Here is a 19385-nt window from a genome sequence, read left to right as displayed (position 1 = left end):
CCTCCCCCCTGGATATGTGGAAGGATTTTATTACTTTATTTCTTCGCATTTCTTTTAGACTAAGGAAAGACCTTGTGGAGATCTGGAGCTTCCTCATGAGGGGAGGCTGATTTCCTCTCTGTCCCAATGACAGAACCCAAAGGAATGGCTGGAGCTGTGTCGGGGCAGGGTCAGGTTGGATTTTAGGGAAAGGCTCTTCCCCCAGAGGTTGGTTGGGTGCTGAACAGTCTCCCCAGGGCAGTGGGCACGGCCCCAAGGCTGCCAGAGCTCCAGGAGGGTTTGGACAACTCCCCTCTCAGGGACAGGGTGGGATTGTTGGGGTGTCCTGGGCAGGGCCAGGGGTTGGACTGGGTGATCCTTGTGGATCCCTTCCAACTCAGGGAATTCTGTGATTCTAGAACACTCACTCCCGGCATTTCCAAGGGATTCTGAATAGTTTATTCAGACTTGTGGTGGAAAATCTAAATCTGGAAAAAAAAGGTAATAAAAAAAGGTTCCTTTTGTCCCTCCTGTTTTTTCATCTGCTTAGTGGTGCCACAGGACCCAAATTATTCCAGCTCCAGAGCAGACAAAAGTGCTGAAATTCTGGAACTCAAAATAGGATCACTGAAAACAACTACGAAGATGTTTCTTTTGCTATTAGATGCCTTCGCATTCCATCTGTTGATCTGTGCTTTTCTGAAGGAACTGCCTTTTCCCACACAAGCCAACTTCAAACCCAAACTTGACATTTTTCCCCTCTGGCATATTTTTCTTGTTCTTTTTACCTATCCCTATAATTATGAAGTAACTGAAAAGTTAATTTATTGCTCTCTTGGCATTCCTTGAACCGTGCTGGTGGGAATCTGACCGCGTTTGACCACTTCCATGGCCATGTTATGTTTTCCTACGGGATACTGAAAATGGTTCTGGCATAAGCACTTTTACAGGAAGGCATAAAGCTGACACCTATATATTCTAAAATTTGGGGGAGAATTTTTTCCTCTTCCACAACACACAAAAGTCTTAAAAAAATATTTTTCTCCTTCTTTAGCAGTAGCTGCTGGTGACGAATTCAAAAGAGTTAATGCAAAGAACTAGGTAACGAATTTTACTTGGTTGAGGCATCATCTGTTTCCTACCTGCACTCCCAGCTCATGCATCTCAAATTTGGGACTTCTTGAACCTTATTTTTTCAAAATGAAGCAGCTCTCCTATAAAAAGTCGCATGAATAGATGCCCTCTTTTCTTCCTCAGGAAAGGAACACGAAGGGGACAGGCAGTTGGAGAAGACTGTCGAAGAGATAGATGGCAAAATGCATCTTCCCAGGAGAAAACGGTGGGATTCTTGGGGTGGTCCTGTGCAGGGCCAGGGTTTGGACTCGATGATCGTGGTGGGTCCCTTCTAACTCAGGATGTTTCTAATTAACATCCCTCCCCGGACATATCTCCTCTCCTTTTCCAGAGGGAACGGCCAAGACGGTGGGAGCAATACAGGCAGGATGATGAGAACCTGGAGTGTGACTTGGAAGCCTGGGATGGGCCCAGCTGCCAAAGACTGAAGGACAGCCAAAGCTGAGACCAGCAGCATGGAAAACTGGGGCATTTTGTATTGTCCAAAATGCAATTCCCAACCTTGTCCTTACAAGGAACACGCACCGCTCAAGCTCTTAAAAATTAAGACTGGGGTGATTTATTAATCTTGTTAAGAACTCTGATACAAAGCACAGTAAAAGGCCACAGACCAGTAAATAAAATGTGGCTTCTGAAGGCCACTTTATAAATGCTGCTACAGTACTACCAGTAAAACAGACTCACTCTCGCACCAGTTCAAACACGGCGTTCGACTGGCAAAGAAAAGTTCCATTCACTTATCAGTTCAAAAAGTTTAATAAAGCTTTTTAAGTGTTTGCTGGTTTAAATGCTACCAATTTCCAAAATGGATTCACGATTAAGTTAAGTGTAGATCTACAGAAAAGTTGTTAGGTTTGGAAGGCAAGACTGTTCCCAAGCCAGAGGAAACGCTTCTGGCTGGATACGATCACAGGAGTAGCAACTGTATTATAGGCCTCAAAGTCAACTTCAATTTATACAGGTGATTAGAATATATGTAAATATACAATATAAACAATTGTACAGACACAGGCATAGTTTTGTTCTCCACAACAGTAGATAAATTCTTTAGCTTAAGACACCTTCGCCTACCAAAATAAAAAGGCACATCTGAACAGGATGTACTTGGGATCCTTCCCAATATCCCAGATGGGTACTCCTTGTTCATCCTTTCTCCAAATAACCAAGGCCAACTGAATATTTTGGTATTTAGATTTCAACCTAGTTTTTGTCTTCAGCAGCAAATCAATGGCGATTAAGACACGGCATGAAAATATCCCAGAACAGGAGCTGTCACTCAGGAACCTCCAGGCTTAGCCAGAGGTTTCAAATCGGTGACACTTTATATCCTTGTGTTGTTGAGCGTCCCATGGTTGGGTTTTTTTAACTAAAAAAAAAAGGCCACTGGTGCTCAAATTTTTTTGAAAAAAATTCCACAGACGCACCTTTTTTTTTTTTGGCTCAGTGCAATTCAGTGATGTCAGTTTAAAATTCGTTTAGTGTATTTTACAGTGCAAAAGGTCTATTTTTGTGTCCTGGCAGAACTGTCGGCACTGAGGATGTGAACCAAGGCAATGCTGCTGCTCACCTGAGGGTAATGCTGCCCAACCACACAGGCTGGAGTGTTTGTGTGTGTGTCATCTGAATTTTTTCCAATTTAAACCTTTTTTTTTTTTTTTTTTTGATCAGCAGCACTTTAAGAGCATAATTTGTGAAAATACTAAAATACACCGCCTTTTTTTTCTTTTCGAATAAATAAAAAAAAAAAAAAAAAAAAGAAAAGAGGAAACTTTACAAATACTATTCCAGTGTCAATGACTACTATGGCAAAGGTCATTGAGGAGTTTCTGCATTTTCTAGCAAAGACAGTCTGTGCAAAGGAGGGTGGGAGAGCTCCCTTTTGTAAGTCTTTGGTGGCAGTTTTGGTAGCTGAGGGCTGGAGTTGTGCCGGGGTGGGACGGGGGGCACGGGCGGGTGCACCAGGTTGTTGTGACTCGCGCTGGTCACGCAGCAGCGGCGCAGGACCCGGGGAGAGGGGGTGCTGGGAGGGGTGCCCGGGGAGCTGGGGCCCGTGCCAGCCTCCCGCAGCCACTCGGGATCCCTGTGGAAGCGTCCCAGCGGCGGCGGCTGCAGGCTCAGCGGGCAGTTGATGAAGTGCTCAGGCGGCCGGAGCGGCACCGGCGGGGGAGTGTCGGGAAGAGGGTCCCGGGGGGGTGGAGGAGGAGGGCTGTGCAGAGGCTGGTCCAGGGGGTTGGTGTAAGCAGGAGCACGAGGCTGGATCTTTGGAGGCGGCGGCTGCCGAGGTGGGATTGCCGGAGGGTCGTCATCCGACTTTAAGTTTCCCTGCAGTGGAAAAGGCGTTGTGAGAAATGGAGATCAAGGAATCGTGGAACAGTTTGGGTTGGAAAGGATCTTGAAGGTCATCTATCTAGTTCCACCCCCTGCCATGGGCAGGGACACCTTCCACTAGACCAGGTTGCCTCAAGTGCCATCCAGTGTGTCCTTGGACACTTCCAGGGATCCAGGGGCAGCCACAGCTTCTCTGGGCAACCTGTGCCAGGGCCTCCCCACCCTCTCAGCCAAAACTTCCTTCCCCATATCCCATCTAACCCTGCCCTCTGGCAGCTTAAGGCCATTCCCCCTTGTCCAAGTGTTTAAAGAACAAATCTGACAGATGCAGAATTCTCCTGATCTCTGCTACTGGTGCTGTCAGAAACAGGACAGCCCATTGATCCAAACAGGACAACTGTGTTCCTGAAATTCTTACAGAGTTTGGACACTGGGAACATAAAACTTGGAAAGGGCAACTGGAGCTCTGCATCTCAAAGTCTTCTAGATTGACAGAATCCCATCAGCTCGATGGCTGGACTCAACAGTCTTCAAGGTCTTTTCCAACCTAAATCATTCTGGATGATCCCTGATTTATCATCCAAGTTATTCAATCTAGGACAGAAATACCTTAGCATTAGAAGCATCCTGATCCATCTTTTTTCGTGGAGGAAGCGGAGGAGGGTTCTGAGGCTCATCACTCAGTTTGGGAAAGCTCCCCCAGGAGCTGAAGAAAGTCTCTGGAGAGGGAAAAGCAGATCTTTTACTGCTTGTGCAATATCTGAGGAACATATTCTGGAATATTAAGCCAAACTTGAAGCAACTCAGACAAGCAGATCTTTGTGCTCCACGGCAACATGAACCAGTAACTTCAGCAGCATGAAGTTCTTTAATTCATTGCTTTAATCAGATCTAGGTCTCTCAAAGTGTTCTCCTATTTCCAGAATCAAAGATATGCATCAACAATCAGCAGGCAATGCTGAAGGACAGGAAAATAAATCAAGTAAACTCCAAGTGAGTTTTTAGAGAGGGGAAAAAATATCCTCAAATTAAGAAACAACACAAGCCCCCAGCCCGTACTGGTGACTTTTGTCACACCTTTGTTATTTCTCTCAGAAATGCCCAGTGCTGTGTGCCAATCCATCAGGCACTTGTGCTCTCCAGTTGGAAATTTTAATCGCATTATGAAAAAAACAGATGTGGAATAAGCAAAAAGAGCAGCTGAAAACACAGGTGAATGCAGGATATCCCTCACAGGTGTGGTACAAAAGGAGCTTCTTCTTGCCCAGCAACAGAGCAGTTGTTTTCACTAAGTGAAATTAGGAAATTATCAAGTTGCTTCATTTGCAGCATTAGACAAACAGAACAATCATGAAGGACATCCAAAATAGAAGCAAAATCATGCAAGAGCCAGGAGATAAAAAACCTAAACCCCACCAAAACTAAACCAGGCAGTTTCTACCCTTTACACTCCTCACTGGACATCTGACCTACAAAGAACCCCACTGAATGCAGCCCCCATTTCCATCCCAGATTTCAGATTTTCATTCCCATTCAGCTCTCCTGAACCCAGGAGAGGCAGAGTTAAATATTTAACAGAGTTCCACTACTCACTCGACTGAGGCAAACTCACAGGAGCGAAGATGCTGTTGTTACCTGTGGGGGGGAAAAAAATGGATTAAAGACCTTCCAGACAGAACATCTGCACGTAAAGAAAGCTTCAGTGACCTCAGAGATCACGAAAATCTCCAAGTTTATCTCCTGCCAAAGTGAACTAAAATTTCCCGCGTAAAACGTTCCCGAACCACCGATTTTAAGTTACGGTGGGAATTAACTTCACTACTCTAAATTTTGCAACTTTTTTGTTTTAAAGGAATAAATCTGGGGAGCCTGAGGGACAGCAACAACGATTCTTAGAACGTATTTACCGTAAGAACTGTTGAGGTCTATGTCTGAGAACACACTGAACTCCGAAGTCGCCGACACCGGTGGCGTGGACGGGGTGTTGGGAGAGGTGGGTGCCGAAACTGTGGATTCGTGTTCCGCCTCAGTGATCCTACTGAAGCTTATCTTGCTGGGCTCCTTTTCGAGTGGCAGTGGATGACTCCTCAAGGTGCCAGAGGTGGAGCCGTGTCTGCCCGTGTTGGGCCTTATCCCGGGGGATTTCAGGGGGTACGTTGTTTTCCTAGGCTGCAGACAGTGAAGCTGTTAGCACTGCTGACATTCCAGACAGCTCTGGGAGATATTTTAAACAGTATTTATCAAATACACCTTAAGGAGCTGTACAGGGACAACTGTTGTGAGGTACAGTGTTATCTATACAGCAGGACTTTACTGGGATGTTATGGGTGCAACTTAATAAATCTTTTTTTCCCAGCTTAATTTTAGGGTTTTTTTCTACAACTACGAAGACTGAAGAGTGCAGTTTCTGATGCCAAGCAGGACAAAACACAGGGAAAATCAAGTCACAACCTTGGGAAAGACAAAGTTACTTCAAGCCACAGAGCAGCAGCACAGACACACTCTGTGCTTATCCACAGGTCACCAGGATCCTACACACATCCAGGATCAAGGACACACCTGGACACGTGTTGTCCACATCCTCCGGGTTAGTAAGGATGAAATTCCTACACCCAGGTCACTGGGTGGACAAAACCAGCCTTGTTAGGCTCAGGTGTAACAGCCCAGATCAAAGCTGAGCCTTGGAAGGTGAATTACGCTCCCACCCTGCAGGGGTGTCCAAATTACAGCACCCAGAACTGGACTTTCCTGAAATTCCAATAAGATTCTCTCTTTGGAAATGGTGAGCTGTAAAAGAATTCCTGCCCAGCTGACAGACTGGCAGGGTGGACTCCTATTTTTAGAAAATCTTTCACAGAAATTACTGTAACAGCATTTCTGCAACAGCAATTTCTGGCGTTTCCTTGCCACCTTTGTAATTTCGTCTCACTCATTCCTCCAACAGGAGACTTCAAAACTGATTTATAGCTCTCCCGAAAATCAGAGATGTCTCCAGCTCCTCAGGCAATTACAACACATAAAAAACAAGTGCTCTAGACCACGATCTTCCTGCTTAAAAAAGAATCCTGGGCTCCAGTAGCTGAGGTTTTTTTAAATCCCTAAACTGCTACTCCTTTGAATTGAACTGTATTTTCTTCAGCAAGAAGGTTGCACCTGGTCAAGTTGTGCAAATTTTGCAACAACACCAAATATTTCGACAAAAGAAAAACAGAAATTACCTTCTATTTAAAGAAAACTGAACACATTATGTGTAAAAGTCTTATTTCAGTTAGTATTAATATAAGACTTCTCGATATTGTGAAATGAGAAATGTTGCTCCATGTTTTATCATATGACTATATGGTAAGACATACAAATATAACAGCAATATTTCAGGTTCTGGGGGAAAAAAATGCTAATTTTAAAATAAGCCAAAGGTTGTATGTTTTAATAGAGACAAGCATCAGGAATAGAAGTATTTGTAAATCAAGTTTAGCTGGAAAATCATCTCATGATAAGGAATTCTGAAGGAAATACATACGACTTATTGAGTCAACCATGCAGGGTGACCAGTGGATTTTAGCTATTTAATTTTAATTAAATAATCCAGGAGTTGGACTTGATGATCCCTGTGGGTCCCTTCCATCTCAGGGTATTGTGTGATTCCACGAATTTTCAGGAAAATACTTACAAATCGAGGTGGCTGCTTGCAGTTCCGAGGTTCAATCTCTAAGGACTTGTTGAAGAGATAATCTGTAAACTCTTTTTCTGGGATCTTCCCCATGGGATTGAGATTCTCAAAGAATTTCTAAATGAAACAAGCGCCAATAAGATTGAAAAAATAAGGACACACACGAAATTTTAATTAAATACTTTGTAACTCACTGATTTAAAATCTATTTTTTCACCACTTTTGGGTAGTTCTTAGTGGGGGTGTTTTGTTTTCCACCAGCCACTGTTCCCCCCCCTCTTCTGATGGTCACAATTCATGCAAAATTAGGTCCAGTATTAGAAGATTATTTGGCACTTTTTGTGGTGTATCTTTTTTCCCCCTCTCCAATCCCCAAACAGGTGTTTAATGGTTGATTACCCGGATTTCTGGCTCTATCCGTAAACAATAAGGCTGGTTTTGGTACTGCTGGATTTCTCCTGTAATTTCAGCCACTTTTCTCCTCTTGCTGAAGTTAATTAATTCTTTCCCTTGTCTTTTAAGGAAGTCAGGATTCCCTTCTTCTGTCTTCAGGATATTTGTCAGGTATATTCCTGATAAAAACAGAAGGGAGTTTTTAACTACACACCTGCAGCAAAGTCAAGTTTGGACTGACACCACAAAATATTGGTGTGACTTACCAAAGAAAGGCACACAGGGTGGGTTGATTGACTTCAGCTTAGCTAAATACTTCTTAAAATGATCTTGGCTTAATTCTACTGCTTCATCCAAGACTCTTTTCTTCCTTTCCTGTAGTGCCTAAGTTGCCAAAGGAAAAAAACAGGGATGGAAATCTTCTCAATACCGTGATCAGCAAATACAAGGCAATTCCCTGGCTGTCTCAGCAAAACTTGGGAGCTGAAATTCAGATCTGAAAGCACCTCTTGTATCAAATATTTGCTCTGGATTACAGCACTCCCAGCCCAACAATTCAGTCACGTGAATCCTGAGACTACTATAAACAGAAGATTATTTTGTCTATCAGTGAACAAGCAAAATCCTGGTCTTTTAATAAAAATTACACATTTGATTTTAACTTAAAATGCTGCCTTTCAAAGACACACAGAACTCAAAAGATTTTATTTTTATTCTTCTGTTTCTGTTTTACTGAAGGGAGGCTTTGCTGACAACATTTCACACTTGTTTTCCTCCATGAAACCACGGATTTCCCTTCACAACTGTGTGTGGATACAGGCCTGGATGCTGATTTAATTTCTTTTTCCATGCCCAAACCTTACCTCAAAGGTGTGATCCAGCCTGTACACTGACACAGAGTTCATGGCACTGACAATCTCCAGAACACCGTTGAAATTGTTCAGATCCTGAAAAACCTGCAGGATTTCTATGATCCTGCTCAGCACAGCCACTCTCTCCTCAAAGTTCTCCGTCTCCACGATGCACCTGATCAAAAAATGGAGTTGGAGAAACACTGAGAGATAAAACCTGACATTTTGCAAGCTACTAAATCAATTTTTTTCCAAGAAAAACCACACAGCATGCAGATTTTGGCTCTCCTTCCAGAATCTCAAGTACAAATTTAGGTAATTACATCTTACATATGTTCCGAGTTGGAAAGCCAAGAGAGGGTTTTTGGCAGGGCCTGCAAAGTAAAACAGCAAACCCCAAGCAAGTCCCAGGGTAAAAGTGGTTAATGCCATTCCACTGCCAGCCCTGTACTTACTTCTCAAACCAAAGAGTGAGATTTGTGGTGTGACGAATCATTTTCAAGAGATTTGGGGAGTTAATTTCCTTATCTTCCTTAGTCCACACGCTGCCAACCAGTTCCGAAGGCTGCACTGCCCTGGGAGGGACAAAACACAACACACAGAATGCTCAGCACAAATAATAATTTGTAATTTCTGTGTTTGCATTAAAAGGTTATTTCTTCCCTTAATCACAACCTGGTATTTTCACAAACCCAATCTGCTGCAAAACAGTACCTGAAACAACTTTTTGACGAGCATTCGAGCACAGAGGGAAACCCATTTTTATCTTAATTGAAATCGGGTGGGTTTTGAATAAGCATTTTCAGATAAGAAAACTGCAAAGGGGCGAGTTTAATTTTCTGAAAGGGCAGGAAAGCAACTTAAGAAGAGCTACAAATTGAAAACGGGAAGCTGAAGCACTTGGGAGCAACCTGCTGGAAAAGTGGCTTGTTTGAGTAGAAAACCCGCTGTCACTGAAGCAGGAATGGATGCTTCACTTTGGAGTTCTAAGACCCATGGATTGTCCTCCTTGCACTTATTTATGTTGTCTGATATGAGATAAAACCCTTTTTAATTCCCTTTATATTTTGATATTGAACAGATGGCAAGGAAATCACTTCCTCTGGAAGTCGCGGGGGGTGTCATATTTTTGACCGATGCTGTGAACTCTTTCTTGCTCGATAATAATCTAAGAAATAAGCTAAAAAAGAATTTAAAAAGAGTGTGTTTGAGCTCAGCCCCACCTGTACAGGTCGGACTCGAGCAGGGTGAGCTGCCGAGCGATCTCTATGGGGTGCAGGGTCATGAGGTCCAGGCTCTCGCTGTGCCCCACGCGCCAGAGGTGCCACTCGAGGGGGGGGGGAGGGCTCTCGAAGGTGATGTTGTGGCTGATCCCATTGGCCTGGGCTTTCTTCCTCCTGATGATCTTAGCAATGGATTCCACCCACTTCTTCATGGATTTGCCTGTAAAGCAGAAACCATTAAAAAACCCACAAAAAACAACAAACCCACAGCTTTTTTAATACCGTCTTAGGTTTTGAACTGCCAGAGGGCAGGGTTAGGTGGGATATTGGGAAGGAATTCCTGGTTGTGAGGGTAGTGAGGCCCTGGCACAGGCTGCCCAGAAAAGCTGTGGCTGCCCCTGGATCCCTCAAGTGTCCAAGGCCAGGCTGGAGCAACCTGGGCTAGTGGAAGGTGTCCCTGCCCATGGCAGGGGGTTGAAACAACATGGTCCTTAAGGTCCCTCCTAACCCAAACCATTCTGGGATTCTATGATTTTAAATGACTTTTGATAATTTAGTGAAACCAACCCCCCAAAAAATTTGAATATGCACTCAAAATTCTGCGTTTCTGCATGCAAATTAATTAGGTTTGTGGTTCTCTATTCTCTTCTTACGGGTTCTTGCACCTCTGTCAGCTGGCAGACAGACACATGTGAACCCAGGTGCTGCCCAGGTGCATTTAACCACATCCTCTGACAGTTTTGGCATGTAAAGAAGTGACCTGTATCCACTGTCTTTTACTTATTTGTCTCAGGATGATATTGCCCAGTGTAAGGCCTGGCAAGCTGAAAAGGAAAATCTGGAATTGCCAGGAGAATTATTAAAAACTGACATGCCAACACATAAAAAAAAAATCTAGTTTGGAAGGAAGTGATACCAAAAGGGTCAGGTATCCTCTTCTGAAAGGATAATGATTTTCACTGGAAACTTAGATAAATGGGAAAAGAACAAGATGGAAAATCTAATCTCAGTAAGCAACAGGGAAGGAATTCTCTATGGAGAAAGGGAAGGTGACAGCCTGAATCACAGAGTCAGGCAAAGATGAACATACTGTCCAGAAGTAAATATACTTAAAGTATTATTATCCTAATGCTTGAAGTCATTTTTGGTGGCTGTTCAGGCTCCAGGCCAAAGCTTGCTCATGTGAAGGAGAGTCTCATAAACAGCTCAATTAAAGGCATTAAAATTACTCGTGTGTAAAGACATTCTCATGCCTAAAACCCATCAGGATCAACCAGATTGTCCCAAATTGTGGAATGAGAACAGGACCCTGCTCCTGTACCTCTGACACTGGAAATGAAGGTCTCCAGCCTCTCCAGCAACTCCAAATCTCTCTCAAAGTCGTAAAAATGGTGCTCGACCCAGTGACGAAAAACATTCAATATTCTGAGGAAGGAGAAAAAAAAAAATGTTTCTTTTTAAGGACTTTCAAGGCTTATCCCACGGAAACACCAAATAAAACATAATCCTACAAAACTGAGTTACAGATTCATGTAGTTGGTAACTATCAAAAAATACATGTGGACAAAGGAACAGAACAAAAACTGAGCAAGGCACCCATGACCACAGAAATCTCAGGTATTTAAGACCTAATTTCCCAGTTTTAGCATATATATATTTTGGTGTTTTTTAAAAAAATCTAATACAAAAAATGCCATTTCTAATGTCTTTTTTTTTTTTTAATAAAAAAGCTAATTAAGATTTCCCATTTGGTAAGAAACAAAATTGTAATGGTCTCTTTCCTACACACAAATTTCAGCTTCAAAGTTGCTGCAGTTGTTGTTACTGCCCTTCTCTTACAACTTTTTAATGACACAAAAAAGCCATACTAGATCCAATACTTCCTTTAAGGATAACACTAAACTCCCTCTTGATTTTTCCCTACCCTTTCTTAAACAAATCAGTAATAAACCAGCCTCTCAAAGTGAACTCCAACTGCTCCTCTGCCTTCTACACTCAGGATAAATCAGAATAAAAAACTGGTTTGCCTCTTCCTCAGGTAAACAAGTTGAGCTCGCACCTCAAACATTTGATTTATCAAAGTGCAATGCATGACCTTACCTGAAGAGTGAGCAAAAATCTCCTACATCACCCAGGACAAGAGATATTCCTTGTGCCAACTCAACAGGATGATGGGGCTGATGGAGAACCCACGGCCTCGGGCTCAGGGGAGATGGTTCCAGGGAGATGTGGTTACTCCAGCCCTGTGCTGCTGAACTGGGAGTTTTCCACTGGGAAAACAGTGCTAATTGGGTATGAGGACACTGGGTTTGGTGGCTCAGCCCTTTAAATTGGTGGCAAGAAGATCTGAGAGGGAGAGGGCAGAGACCTGATTGCAATCTGTGAGTCACAGCTCTGGAGAGGGGCTGGCTTAGCTCAGACAAATGAATTACATCCGTGTGAACACACGGAGAAGTTCCTTAGCTCTCCTCTTCCCAGTGTGTAAGGGAAAAAATAAGGTTTATCCCATAAAAGAACTGCTGCCCAAAGGGATCATTTAGGCTGGAAATCAACACCACCTTCTAAGCAGCCAAGTTTTGATGCAAGTAGCCACTAAAAGTAAAACAGGATCTTATCTAATCCATCTCTGCCTTTGAGATCCAAGGGTAAAAAGCACTGGAAAAGCAAGAGAGATTGCTTGGATCTGCTGACTGCACTTCCAGCTTAGCAACTCCTCCTTCTCATGACCTCATATGCTTTTATGCCAAAGCCACTGCCCTTTCCATGCCTGGGCACTGCACAGTGTCTCCTATGAGATGGGGAGTGCTGGGCAGGGAGGGAGGGATGAGCATCTCCCTGTTCTCCACCTTGTTCCCAAATCCCAGATCTCTCTGAAGTAGAGGTCAATGCTATAAACAACGCTGGAATCAACAGCTCAAACCCAGACACTTATTTTCAGCTCTAAGGCAGTTCCAAGCTACTGGAAACACATCACAGGGATCGGAAAAGAGCTCCCAGAAAACAGCAAAGCACGAGCTGAGAGGCAGCTCTCCCAAGAACTGATAACTGTGGAGACTACTGGTCCTGCTGAACCCACAGGAGCTGATAAACTGGGAACACCAAGGGCCTGATAAACAGCCCAAGGCCAGGAGCACACGAGTATCAAGGTTACGCTGAGGTTGTGTAACTTGGAGCACGTTCAAGAAGGTGGTGGCTGCTACATGTGGAGGAAAACTCCTGTATTACACACATCCTTATCTTTTTAATCCTTTATATATATATGCACACGGGTATCTGATGGAAAGGGGACCTCTAAGTGACTTTCTCAACATGCTCAAGGTACTGGCATGTCAGTGTTACCCTTCACTTTGAGTCAACTGCTGTTGCTCCAACGAGTAAACTAGGAATGTGTGCCAGAAGAATATCTGAGGGTGCCACTAATAGTAACATTAATAGTAAAATTAATGTGCCATTAATGGTAATCTCTTGATGCTACTCATCAAAACAGTTAAAAGTTGTTCTAGCAAACTCTGGTTGTGATCCGTCTCCTCCTGACTCAATCCTCAATCAGGGGAACAATTAGCCTCATTCATGCTAGAAATGCTTAATTGTTCCCCAAATTAGCTTGGTCAGCAAGACCTTGAAGATTCACTGCAGCCACTGCAATGTTGCAGCACAGACAAGAGTCTCCCTGTCTGTGTGCAAACACATCCACGGGGCTGGGAAAGGGAGCAAAACACCAGCAGGGCTGGAAGCCTGGAAACAGAGGAACGATCTTCACAGGGCCTGGGAACAAGGAGCCCATTCAGAACCGCTCTCAGCTACACATCCCTCACCCACACCCGCTGTCCACAGCAGCCACGCAGTGTCTGTGGGTGGGGATCACAGCTCTGGGAACCAAAGTGCAGCTCCAACAGCTCCAGGAGTCAGTGTGACTAATGAGAGCGTGATCTGGGATACTGGGCTGCTGGCAGACACGGATAAGTCCCTGCTCGACAGCACAGCAGTCTCCAGGGGAGATTAGTGTCTCCAGGAACACCATGTAATCAGGGAACTCGAGTCTGGCTGTAACAAACTGGAAAGCAAATCAACCTGAGCTGCACTGGCTGGACGTATTCCTTGCGGAAGCGCTTCAGGTCGGCGCTGATGGGCTGCTCCCCCTTCTCGATGGCCAGCCTGTCTGCTTCCGTGGGCTCCGGCTCCGGGATCTCAAACCTAGGGAGGAGAGCACCAGAGAACTGAGGGCAGTTAAGATCAAACACAGAGCCTTTATGGAGGACGTGGGGAGCAACTGCAGTTCAAATAAATTCAGGGTGGTGAGACTCGAGCACTCCTGTGACATCCAGTTCGCCCGGAATTCCCTCCTCCCCGAGGTCCACGCCCGGCTAATTCACTGGTTCTCTGCTCATCACAAGATGTCTAGACTGGGATATAAGGTTTTTAAGGGCCTGCTAGCTTGATTAAGGGAAGATTAGACAAGAGCTTAAGAGCAGCTTTATCACACTGCATTAAAATGCTGTTTACATTAAGTCTGTGTGCTCAAACAAACCGCTCAGAACATTTCTGTCCTTATTTGCATCGAGACCTGGAAGTTTAGCAGTTCACAACATCACCACCCCACAGCCCAGGCTGTGTTCCAGGTAATACTCTTCAGGTAACTCATTTAAACTAGGAGAAGGAAGGTTGCCTTAAAAACTTGGATCACTGTTTTAGAAGTTACTGTTTTACAAACTTCAGTGAAACACGTGAAACATGACGCTGGGAACCTGAGCAGGGAAGGAGCAGCTGGACTCTCTGATCCCTGTGGGTCCCTTCCAACTTGGGATGTTTATGATTCCAAACACACAAAACTCATCAGGAACTGTGGTGACAGAACAAGGGGGAATGGCTTCCTATTAACAAAGAGTAGGTTTAGTTGGGATATTGGGAAGGAATTGTTGGCTGGGAGGGTGGGGAGGCCCTGGCACAGGTTGCCCAGAGAAGCTGTGGCTGCCTCTGGATCCCTGGAAGTGTCCAAAACCAGCTTGGATGGGGCTTGGAGCAACCTGGGCTAGTGGAAGGTGTCCCTGCCCATGGCAGGGGGTGGAATGAGCTGGGCTTTAAGGTCCTTTCCAACCCAAACCATTCTGGGATTCTATTCTGTGATTCTATAACCTTTCCATAACTTCAGGAAGTATGACCATTCCTTACCTTTCTATCAGCAAACTCAGCAGCTCCTGGGGCTTGCAAAAGGAGCGGTAGGTGGTGAGGAAAGTCCGTACGAAATTGGGATCTGTAAGGACAGAAGAAGAAAATGATGGGAATGTTTTGGGTTTTTTTTCTTTTTTTAATCCAATTGGAAAATATCGGAAATAAAATACACAGAGAAAATTTGAATGTGCAGAAAATCTCCTCTAACACCAAAAATATCTAAATCTGCCCAAGGCAGGGGGGTAGGGCAAGATGGTCTTTAAAGTCCCTTCCAACCCAAACCCATCTGGAATTCCATGAAACTAATACTCAAATACATCAGTTTATTCAGGAAAGGTGATAAGAGCATAAGCCATCAAAATCCATCACATTTTAGGACTGGATGAGCTGGGACACACAGACAACACAGTTGAGGGTAACTTGCACACTGAGCAGCTGCTCAATACTGAGCTTTAAATGTTATTTTAAAAAAATTATTATAGTTTCACAATATGTAATCTTAATTTCACAAAAACAATCACTTAAAAACCGGGCAGTTTTGTAAAAAGCACAAAGGAGACTGTTATTATTTGCAATTAACAAAAATTGCACAGCTTCCCCTTTCAGCCTGTGCCTTTCACCCCAAAACTGAGACCTAACGTTTTCCTCAACATCAGCACTTCATACAACTACTTCAAGGTTTCATTTCTGTGCCTTTAAGACAGTATTTCACAGCACAGTCTGCAAAATGCTGGTTGTGCTTTGCATCCTCTTCAACACAGGGACTTCCCAGAGCGGCAGGGTGAGTATAATAAATAAAATAAATATAACTTCCAACTTTTTTCTCCCTCCACAGACACACAGCCTGTAACAGCTCCACTGCTTTAGCAACAATGATCTCAAGAAACACACTATTGTGGGAGTTTTTTGGGGGTGAAGGGTTTGCACACCCAAAATTTTCTTATGGCTTTGCCAGCAAAGCCAGGCCATTTACCAATAGATTTTTTTTTCCCCTGCAAATCTTACTTTACATTTAATTACATGCAGAAAAACCCAGCTAAAGATAACAGATTAATTTCCTTCCCCAGAGAAGCATGAGCTTAAAAAATATATCTAGGATACCTGCATACATGTGGTACGTCAGCCTCTCGATGAGCTTCACCACCGTCCCTCCCTTGATGATGGGAATGCCATTCCTGCTCTGCAGGTTGTCCTCAAACACAATGTTCTCCTCAGAGTCCTCCACGACGAAACGATAAACGTTTGGGCTGGGCAGCCTCAGGGGCTGCTCGTTCTCCTCCTGCAGCAGGACTGAGTCCAGCATCCTGTCCAGGGTGCTGCGGTACTGCAGCGAGATCAGCGCCGCCATCCAGTTGCTCTTCTCCTCGGCGGACTTGGCAGCAAACAGGACGCTGTTGTCATCCTTAGACACCAGCTCAAAGGCATGTTTGTATTCAGGGGTGTCCTCTTTGTCAATCACCTGGATTTTCCTCATGATGATCTTCTCCTTCAGCCTGTACTCGGCGCTGCTGTAGCCGGGGAGCCGCGACTGCCCGTGGTTGGTTTTGCAGCTGATCATCAAACCGTCGAAGAGGAAGATGTGCCGCTCGTGCTTGGCTCCTATTTTGGTCAGGCCCCCTTCCATGATGAACTCATTGCAGCACTGCCCAATGTCTTTGCCTTCCCAGCCATCAATGTTTTTCTGGATCTCGTTCATTTTCTTGATGGCCAAGTGTTTGCTCCTTATCTGCCGGTGGTAGAAGCGACAGACCGGCTCCCTTGAGAGAAGAACAGAAAAGGTCACAACGGGCACGTTCCACGTCTGCCATCCCAAGAGACCAAAATAATCAGCTAAATTAACTGCTTATACATTATTTTTTCCCCTAAATATGCCCTAAGTTCCAAATAAGCCACAAGCACTGCTTTGGCTGGGGAAGGGAGTAAGATATCCACATTATTCTCTTAGAAGCGGGGCGTGAAGGTTCTGGGCTGCTGCTCCATTTACAACGAAAACTGTCAGAAAGACATGCCTGGAAATGGGAATATACAGATTTCCTGACAAGGAAAGATGATTTCTCTCCTTCCCTGCCCGTTTTGGGGAGCCAGGGTGTGTCTGTGCTCACCCAGGCCGCCGCCTCGGGGAGTGTTTGCTGTAAATGCGCTCCATGCTGCACTGCAGGTTCAGGAGGGCAGTGATGGCTTGTTTCAGGCATTCCCGATCCTCTTCATCCTCACTGCATTCCTGCAATTGCTGGGACAGAACAAACATTTATTTTCTTTCAGATTTGCCTCTTTTATAGCAGGGAAGGAAGGCTGGCAATCATTCTCACACGGTGTTGTCTGTGGTGCTCGGTGAAGTCAGTCATTTCAAGCCAGTGAGTTATTACAGAAGCCCCTCAAAACAAGCTGTGCATGAAACTAAAAATATTTGTCAGATATTCAGGAAAAATCCATGGATACTCAGCAGGAGAGAGTTTAAAAAGATCACCCTTTACCCTTCAATGAGAGCCAGTGCTAATTGTCAGTTATTATTTTTCTTGTTACCTTGTCAACAATGTCCTGTTTCACAACTGGTTTTATTAAAGAGTTTGAAGGTTTGAAACAGCCCAGAATTAAATGCTGGTTTATGTGACTGTGTATATTCCTTCCATGAGTTCCTTTCAACAATCCAGAGCAAATTTAAAGGACAAAGCTCCTCTCTTTGCTTCTTACCACTCTGAATTCTGCCACCTTCAGCAAACTCACCTATTTCAATAAAAAAACGTCCACTTTGCACGGTGCAAACTAACAAGAGTCAAAAAAAGGTCTGCCTTCAAGACTTGCTTCTACAGCAAAATGTAAAGACAGTGAGAACCAGCATATTTCCTTTTTATAAAGACTAGATCTGCCTCCACCACGAGGCAGAAACTTCCTGAACTAGGAAATTCCACAGGTTTTCACATCATCTCCATGCAACTGGCAGCAACATGCCTTGAGTGAAGCCTAAAAGTTCCTGGTTTTGGTTCTTTAAGGTGACACCTAAAATACTACTGATAAAAAGATTTTTTTTCTTTTTTAACCTCTTTCACCCTCAAGATTGTATGAGCCCCTCCATGGCAGGGTGTGGAATGGGATGAGCTTAAAGGTCCCTTCCAACCCAAGTCATTGTGGGATTCTAGGAGTTGTTTGAAGGAAAATTCAAGCTAACAAATTTCTGGGAAAAATCATGACAACTTGCCACGCATGGATAAATTCTGGATAGACTCTGTTTTGCCTACATACTTAAGAGAAATCTTACTTACACTCACTCAGCATGGCAGAGCCTTCTTTTCCTTTCCCCACTACGTTCCCTCAGCAAGGATCCCTCAGCTTCCTCTAAAAGTAATGGAGAGAACAGGATTTGACCAGCTTGGTCCACTCCATGTCATTTCAATTACTAAACTTTTTAGTTTTCACATGCCCAAACGACCTCCATCTTGCAGAGTAAACAAATCAATGTTTCATGGCCCCAAATTTCCGGGAATTTTGTGAGCTGAGGAACAGTACAGGGAAGGGAAAAAAAAATCTGTGGAAATCCTACTTTTCCTTACTGTCAGCCACAGAAATGCAAAGAACGTAAAAAAGGTGTGAAGTGCAAAATCCTAAAGGTGGGAAAAGCTCCTGAGTCTGATAATTTCATGGTTTGGGTTGTTTGATGACAACACAACGAGTCACGTGCAGGAATTCGGGATAATCTTGTGCCTGGGAGTCACATGAGGAGGAAGGATAAACTCTCTATTCCATTCAGGACCTTTATCCTCTTTCTTAGGCAGAGACAAGGCCCTGATGAAGATCCTGCATGTTTTTGCACCGAGGAGGAAAAGTTCTACAGCTGGAAGGAATTTTCAAGCTTTTCACACTTTAATTTCATTAATTTTAGTTTTGATATTTAACAAAAAAGCAAATATTTGAGGCCTGTGCTTTGGTAAATCATTATTTTATTTACCTCCCAGTTCAGAAGGGGTTTTTTGGTAATTTTATGTGGAAGTAAAAGTCTCAATCTGAGCTTCTCTCCCTACAGAAACCATGAAAATGTGAGTATTTTGTTGCTTTTTTGCTTCCATTTTGAACTTTTTCAATCACAGTTCCTAGAGACAAACACAATGGTGGCAGAGTAGCAATACCAAAGGTTTTCAATATGTTATATATTAATATTGTTGAATAAATACTTTCTCTGTGCCTAAAAACACGCTGTGTTTTAAAAATCTCTGCTGTCAATTTGTTTTCAAAGTACAACATAAAACTCAAATTTTAAACCTGTAACTAAAGGGATCAAACTCTGGATTTACCATTGATACAGAGTAATATTTCAGATTTCTGTTCTCTGCTCACAAGGTTGGAAAGGCTCAAGACAGTCAAGTGTCAGATCCTACCCAGAAATCTTGTGTACTGTGGGTAAAGATCAAATTTAATAATTTTCACTGCTAAAATTATCATCTTTCATGCACCCTCCTGCTGTATTATCCTTTAAAATGAATAAAAAGCACAACAAAATGATTTTGCACTGTCTGCCCCAGGCTTTATTCATCAAAAACACGAGGAAAACTCCGCTCCAAACGAGGACAAGCACCACACACTTTACACTTGTAAATCCAGTTGAAGGCTCAGATTCTCCCCAAAGCTGCAGCACATGATTTCATT

The 19385-nt window shown here is 43.8% G+C and overlaps 1 protein-coding gene across 1 annotated transcript in view; it reads right to left on the bottom strand.

Moving 5' to 3' along the window:
- Window positions 1-1649: 1649 nt before the first annotated feature.
- SOS2 (SOS Ras/Rho guanine nucleotide exchange factor 2) overlaps window positions 1650-19385 on the bottom strand; it is a 42624-nt gene continuing 24888 nt past the window's right edge. Inside the window, exons 9-23 of the mRNA XM_064659683.1 lie at window positions 16850-16977; window positions 15849-16504; window positions 14748-14829; window positions 13650-13772; window positions 10900-11003; window positions 9579-9798; window positions 8811-8930; window positions 8368-8530; window positions 7771-7888; window positions 7511-7683; window positions 7112-7228; window positions 5349-5610; window positions 5035-5076; window positions 4051-4160; window positions 1650-3435 (exon numbers count right to left, since the gene is read on the bottom strand). Of these exons, the coding sequence (XP_064515753.1) occupies window positions 2926-3435; window positions 4051-4160; window positions 5035-5076; window positions 5349-5610; window positions 7112-7228; window positions 7511-7683; window positions 7771-7888; window positions 8368-8530; window positions 8811-8930; window positions 9579-9798; window positions 10900-11003; window positions 13650-13772; window positions 14748-14829; window positions 15849-16504; window positions 16850-16977 (2928 nt within the window). The 3' untranslated portion in view covers window positions 1650-2925. The remainder of the gene's footprint in view (window positions 3436-4050; window positions 4161-5034; window positions 5077-5348; window positions 5611-7111; window positions 7229-7510; window positions 7684-7770; window positions 7889-8367; window positions 8531-8810; window positions 8931-9578; window positions 9799-10899; window positions 11004-13649; window positions 13773-14747; window positions 14830-15848; window positions 16505-16849; window positions 16978-19385) is intronic.

This window comes from Pseudopipra pipra, chromosome 6 (assembly GCF_036250125.1).
Source record: "Pseudopipra pipra isolate bDixPip1 chromosome 6, bDixPip1.hap1, whole genome shotgun sequence".
Taxonomy (NCBI): Eukaryota; Metazoa; Chordata; class Aves; order Passeriformes; family Pipridae; genus Pseudopipra; species Pseudopipra pipra.
The sequence above is the reverse complement of the archived record's forward strand: the minus strand, read 5'-3'. Positions and strand labels throughout refer to the sequence as shown.